The following is a 7,627-nucleotide window of genomic DNA, read 5'->3' on the forward strand; positions in this document are numbered from 1 at the left end:
ATTTTGAGTATTGGAAATTTGGAGAAAATATCTTCGTAGCTAGTGATGAGGTCATCTGTACCTAAATATGATAGTTTGATGACAGTCGGAATAAAAGTGTAAATACCTATTGATATAAAAATAGTTTATCTTCGTTATTACTACTTTTTGTAGTAATAGTCGAAGTATTAGTAATAAATACTGCTACTATTATTAGTTATAGTGGTAGTAATAAAAGTAGTAGTAGTGGTAGTAGTAGTAATAGTAGAAGTAGTAATAGTAGTAGTAGTAGTAGTAGTAGTAGTAGTAGTAGTAGTAGTAGTAGTAGTAGTAGTAGTAGTAGTAGTAGTAGTAGCAGTAGCAGTAGTAGTAGTAGTAGTAGTAGTAGTAGTAGTAGTAGTAGTAGTAGTAGTAGTAGTAGTAGTAGTAGTAGTAGTAGTAGTAGTAGTAGTAGTAGTAGTAGTAGTAGTAGTAGTAGTAGTAGTAGTAGTAGTAGTAGTAGTAGCAGAAGTAGCAATGATAGAAGTACTATCACCAATTCCAACACTATGACCAGTCGCTTCAGAAGAACACGTCAGCAAGACAGAGTACCATATTAGTCACCCTTTAAGCATCAGGTTAGCCCTTGAGGTGTTTTGCATTATGACTCACTCTCCGCCGGTGCTCTATAGTCCCTTTACCCTATGGCCGCTAAGCCCCTCAACCATTTCCGTAATAGCTTCTCACTTTCGCTGTCAGTTCACTTTGCTTTCACATTTCCACTTTACTTTTTTTCGTGTTTTATTATTTTCCTTCCCCTAAACTGATTTTTAATGTTATGTTAATATGCACTATATAGGGAAATGGGTTGGTATCCCATAGATTTGGTGATTAGTTTATTCTAGGTTCTTTGAAGATCTGCAAATATTGGGACTCTTCTTAGAACTCTTACCTTGAATCAACGTAGGAAGCAACAGAACGGCAACAGATTATGATGATAAAATGATGAGCAGACAACCCGCATAGCTATGATACTGACATTACAATAAGGAACACTAGAGGGAAGTTGTAATTCTTCTCCTCTTCTTCCTCCTTCTCTCATCGTTGATATCCTTTTTTTATGCAGAACTTTGGCCAACACGTCCTGTTGTAATCATGAGTTCGTTTCATAGATTAACCCTCTTTCTACCGAAAGGGGTTTTGGTGACAGTAAGCATGATAATTGATAATAAAGGTTGAATCACAATGGCAAAAGCCGACAAGACTGTGAGAATAAACATCTTGTGAGATCGAAACCTTTATTAGTACTACGTTTCGCTTGTAGTACTAATAAAGGTTTCGATCTCACAAGGTGTTTATTCTCACAATAATAAAGGTTACTTGTAATGTAAAGGTTTCAGCACATTGGTTTTAACCCACCGCCGAAGAAAGTTAAATAAAGCATAATAAGATAGCTTTGCGGCAGAGAACGTAGATCTAAGTGCCACTGTGGCGAAGAGGGTCACACAAAACTGAATAAGATAACTTGATGATACTCAGAAAAAAAAAAGTCTGAGCGTCACTAGATAGGAAAAGGGTTCAAGAGAAACAAAGCAAAATCAATTTGCTGACATGATAAGAAGCCTCGAGAGAATGAGCTGTCACCAAGTCAGAGTACAACAGCTCAGCAACTTGCACGACGTACGTAGTAAGAACGTCTTTTACACTTTGTGTCTGAGGTTATTCACTCCCCTCATATTATCCCAGAAAATAAAAAAACAAAAACGCCAGCCAATCAGGTAGCCTTCCCCTCTCTCAGCCTCTCCCACCTCCTCCTTATTTTGGGTTTTACATGCGGACTCCCATCAGGTACACACGCAGACTCGATTTATCAGAAGCTATGACTCATCTAACCGGGCGGCTTGCAACAAACTAGTTTCTTTTTCCTCATGAGTTTTTTTTTTCTTTACTAGAAATATATATATATATACATTCTTTTTCTTTAATGAGACCTTCAGCCCCGATAGCGAATACTGACACACAACTCGAGTGAAATGATCCTGACATTATTTGAGGTGAAAAGAGAAAAGAAAAAAGTATGCAAGGCCCATGGCTTTCGAAGAGTCCTTAATTTCACATAGAAAGTTCACCTCAAAAGAAAACTGGAATGAATTAAAACAGAGAAAGGCCTTACCGAAACTATATATACCTATCGCTCTCTCTCTCTCTCTCTCTCTCTCTCTCTTTCTCTTTCTCTTTCTCTCTCTCACTTTTACTTTCTTTCTCCATTTATCTACCTATCTATCTATCTATCTATCTATCAATTTATCTATCTATCTATCTATCTATCTATCTATCTATCTATCTATCTATCTATCTATCTATCTATCTATCTATATATATATATATATATATATATATATATATTCATCTATCTATCTATCTATCTATCTATCTATATATATGTATATATATATATATACCTATCTATATACCTATCTATCTATCTATCTATCTATCTATCTATCTATCTATCTATCTATCTATCTATCTATCTATCTATATACCTATCTATCTATCTATCTATCTATTTCTCTATCTATCTACCTATTTCTCTATCTATCTATCTACCTACATACCTATCTATCTATCTATATATCTTTCTATCTATCGATCTATCTACCTATCTATCTATCTATCTATCTATCTATCTATCTATCTATCTATCTATCTATCTATCTATCTATCTATCTATCTATCTATCTATCTATCTATCTATCTATCTATCTATCTATCTATCAATAAGCCTGTACATTTATCTATCTATTCATCTATCCATTTATCATGTGCGCATGTATGTTATGTATGTATGTATGTATGTATGTATGTATGTATGTATGTATGTATGTATGTATGTATGTATGTATGTATGTATGTATGTATGTATGTATGTATGTATGTATGTATGTATGTATGTATGTATGTATGTATGTTTTTTGTTTGTAACCACGAGGAAATTAAAGATCGTGGTTACAAGCAAAAATCTTTATTCACGTGTTTTATGTGATTACTGTTGCATGCATGTATGTATGTATGTATGTATGTATGTATGTATGTATGTATGTATGTATGTATGTATGTATGTATGTATGTATGTATGTATGTATGTATGTATGTATGTATGTATGTATGTATGTATGTATGTATGTATGTATGTATGGCACAGGTTGTTATAGCTTCATGCCTCATTGTTTAGTTTTTCAAAGAAGGTGAATGGGGGTCAGTTCACATCTCAGTTTGACCTCGTTGGCCCAAGTTTTGATATTCCGATTTCGGATCGGCTGTGCCTTTCGTGCTTTTTTTGTACTCATGATCAGCAGCTGGTTGGAGGACTTCGGGAGCGAGGAGGGATTCTTCGAAGAAGCCGAAGGAGGAGGAGAAGGAGTAGGAGTTGTGGCGAGGAGACATGAAGACTTTTCTTCCAACGTTCTTAAGGAGTTCTTCGAAGTTGGACCTGTCTTGGGATCAGGATCTTTCGGCTGGGTTTACAGAGCGGTTGCGAGGTCAACCGGAGAACCCGTGGCAATCAAATGCCAACTGGAAGAAGTCTGCGCTGAGGCCGTCGACAAAGAGATCGAGGCATTCAGGAACATCGGCAACCATCCGAACATCATCAGCATGCACGAAGTCATCAGGGACCAGGAGAACGAGCATATCTACTTCGTTCTTGATCTCATGGAGCTCTCCCTTGAGGACACTGTCACCCGAATGGCCACTCAGGGCCTTTGCTTCAGTGAAAGCGAACTGAAGTCTCTTTGGCTTCAGTGCCTCACAGGCCTCCGTCACATCCACAGGGTTGGATTTCTTCACTGCGACATGGCTGCAAGGAACATCCTTCTCGACAGAACCGGCGCTGTCAAAATCTCCGACTTTGGATTGGCAGTTCGTCGCGAGGAGAGCGAGTTCCGAACCCGAAAAGACGACCTGTTCGACCTCGGTGTCGTTTTCGTCTTCAGCGTGTCCCACGAGAACGTTGGCGACCTCGACCTCCTCGCCGGCAAGGTCAGCTCCGCCGGAATGCAGCTCGTTGAGCAAATGCTCGATGGTGATATTTCACTTCGAAAAGCTCTCAAATCGCGATACTTCTGCGAGGAACCTACCCCAAGGAGGCCTCAAATCGGCCATATCCTCTCTGACACTTCCACTGATCAAGAAGAATCAATTGACACTTCTTCTGATTATTGAATCTGTAAAAATTACAACTTATAAAAGGATTACTCCTCACTTTTTTCGCTTACTTATGAGGCTTTCGAAATTATGAACCATACTAGAAAATTATATTCTTCATTGAATATCACAAACATGTTCTACAAGTGCTGCTGATAACAGGATGGTAAAGCGATGAAAATATTTCTAAAAGATGTAAAAAAATAAGTGAAATTGATATTTCTACCAATACAAACCTAAAAAGAGTCAACGGACTGAATCACAAACGAGTCTGGATTTTAACTCTACTAAATTTCTTGAAAATTGGTCAAAGAAAATCGTTTTATTAAGGAAAAAAATCTTATCTACGTAAATATAAAAAATACATAGTTATTGATATTTTACAAAAAACAAACTGGAAACAGAAAACTACGTATTATTGCGTTACGTCATTGAAGAATCAAAAATTGGATTCAAGTCAACATTTTCATTATTTTCAATCTTTTTTATTACAAAAGATAAAATCAAATCAAATAAAAAAAATCGCCGCTCCCCTCAGCTGAATAAAATCATAGGATAACAACTGGAATAATACAATGACCAACTTCGCGTGTTCATTGTGACAACTAAAACTTCGGAGGCCATAAGGAAGTCATTTTACCCTCATCTGAATAGAATTGCTTGGTGGAAGCCAGGGAAGTGTAATATCTGCTTAATTAACAAACTTATTTAGTTTGGCAACAGTTCCTTTAATAATTTCAGAGGAGTAAGCCTGAGGAGAGAAGCTAAATTAATGATAGTAAGTCTAATACAAGTGCTCACACTTGTGGATTGCAAATGTGACACATTATGAATTTAACTGTACGTCATATTCTTTTTTATACAGCCCGGATACTGGCGGGATCACTGCCCATACTGTATATACGTATATTATGTATGTATATATGTACGTGTTTATATATGTACGCACGCACGCACGCACGCTCTCTCTCTCTCTCAAAGGATTACAAAGGCGGAGCATGCCGACAGGAGACCTTTTGATCCATATCTAGGTCGGATGCAAAAAAAAAACAAAAAAAAACAAAAAAAACTATAGTAATGTAAAAATAACAAATAAAATACATAAATAAATGCATAGGTATAGTTGAATAACAAACAAAAAGGTAAATAGTAAATGATTATAAATTGACATATAACTAATAATAAATGAAAATCAGACAGACAAATTATAACAAAACAAAAACAAATAATATAACATAAATTATAATCATTACAGCATCTTACTTAGGTATTTATCTAAATGATTCTTAAAGCTTCGAACTGAACTACATTGCACTACCTGTGCAGGAAGTTTATTCCATTCATTAACCACACGGTTGGCAAAGTTGTTTCTACCCACTTCCAAATTTAATCTATTTCCGGACAGTTTGAGACCATTGTTTCTTGTCTCTCTCTCTCTCTCTCTCTCTCTCTGTGTGTGTGTATCTATATATTTTGTATGCATATATATATATTTATATATATATATATATATACATATATATATACATACATATATGTATATATATATATATATGTATATATATATATATGTATATGTATATATATGTATATATATATATATATGTATATATATATATATATGTATATATATATATATATATATATATATACCATACATATGTCAAGGCTTCTTCCCCCTTACAAGGGGGGTAGCCAAAAAGAAAAAGGCATAAAATCATTCCCACCCATTCCATCTCTGAATACACTCCACACCCCTCCACCCTCCCTCTCATCTTAGCACCTCCTGAATGACGGGTCATCCCTGCACCTTGTCCACTGCCCTGGGTCAGAAGCAGTGTCGCAAGACACAGCACATACACAGCAAGGCCGCTTCATTAAATCGGCGACCGCCCCCCTCTCCGTCCCCCCATTCCATAAAATGAGAGGACGGGGAGAAATCCCTTCGGGCTGCGTCAAAATTTTCTCACACATACTACCTCACCCCCCCATCCACCCGCCCATTCCACTACATCATCCATATACAACCATTCTCCATTAACCCCTGTCTTCTGTCCTCTCCTGTCCTTCCTCAACAGACATTCCCCTCTTCCCCAAAGCCCCCTTCACCCCATCCATCCACCTCATCCTAGGGCGCCCCCTCATGTTCACTCCCTCCACATCTGCCTTCCATACCTCTTTTACTAGTCTTTCTTCACTTATTCTTTCCATGTGTCCAAACCATCCTAATATTCTTACATTAACCCTATCTCCCAGCTCCTTTTCCACCCCTGTTCTCCTCCTCACCTCCTCATTTCTCACTCTATCTAGCCTAGTAACCCCCATCATACTTCTCAGACACCTCATCTCAAACACATTCAAACTCCTTCTCTCTTCTTCTTTTATGTTCCATGTTTCTGCCCCATACAGTGCTGTTGGCACAATCACTCCTTCATACAGTCTCCTCTTAGCATCCATTCCCAAATGTCTATTCCTCATTACACTCTTTAATCCACCAAGGCATTTACTCGCTTCTCTCAATCTACATTCTACCTCCACTTTCACTCCACCTTTCCCTGCCACATTTGCACCCAAGTATCTAAAACTATCCACTTCCTCCAGTCGCTCTCCCTTAATGCTCACTTCCAGTCTACTGCCACTTTCACCCCTTGTACATCTCATCACCTTACTTTTACCCACATTTATCTTTAGCTTTCTTCTATCACATACTCTCCCAAACTCTGCCACCAACGTCCTCAATCCCTCCTCCGATCCTGCCATAAGCGCAGTGTCGTCCACAAGCAACAGCTGGCTCACCTCCCACTTTTCTCCATTTTCTTTAACCATCTCCAATCCCTTGCCCACTACCCTTGCATTTACCTCTCGCACCACCCCATCCATGTATAAGTTGAACAGCCAGGGCGACATAACACATCCTTGACGAAGTTCCACCTTTACCTCGAACCACTCACTCTCTCCATTTCCAGTCCTGACACAAGCTCTACTATTCTCATAAAAACTTTTGACAGCTCCCAGAAGCTTTCCTCCTATCCCGTATATCTGCATGACCTCCCACAGTGCCTTCCTGTCTACCCTATCATAAGCCTTTTCCAGATCCATAAAAGCCCAAAAAACATCCTTCCCCTTTCCTATAGCTTTCTCACATATCTGTCTTACCACAAAGATCTGATCTACACAACCTCTACCTGTCCTAAATCCACACTGTTCCTCACCAATTACTCCTTCTGTTCCTCTCCTAATTCTCTCAACCAAGATCCTCCCATAAGCCTTCCCAACTACACTCAACAAAGCTAATCCCTCTGAAACTACTACATTCACACTTGTCCCCTTTTCCCTTGTAAAGAGGAACTATCCAGGCACTCCTCCAGTCCTCCGGCACTCTACCCTCTCTCCAACAAACATTAAATAACCTCACCAACCAGTCCACCATCACTGTACCTCCCTTTTTCAGACATTCTGCATG

General features: G+C 38.3%; 1 protein-coding gene across 1 annotated transcript; it reads left to right on the forward strand.

The window, feature by feature from the left end:
• Nucleotides 1-3,306: 3,306 nt before the first annotated feature.
• On the forward strand, nucleotides 3,307-4,182 carry LOC143033575 (uncharacterized). Its single transcript, XM_076199066.1, has one exon. It carries the CDS (start codon nucleotides 3,307-3,309, stop codon nucleotides 4,180-4,182), a length of 876 nt encoding a protein of 291 aa, XP_076055181.1.
• Nucleotides 4,183-7,627: the final 3,445 nt, after the last annotated feature.

The sequence above is a fragment of the Oratosquilla oratoria genome, chromosome 16, assembly GCF_046742065.1.
Source record: "Oratosquilla oratoria isolate Oo_2021 chromosome 16, ASM4674206v1, whole genome shotgun sequence".
Classification (NCBI taxonomy): domain Eukaryota; kingdom Metazoa; phylum Arthropoda; class Malacostraca; order Stomatopoda; family Squillidae; genus Oratosquilla; species Oratosquilla oratoria.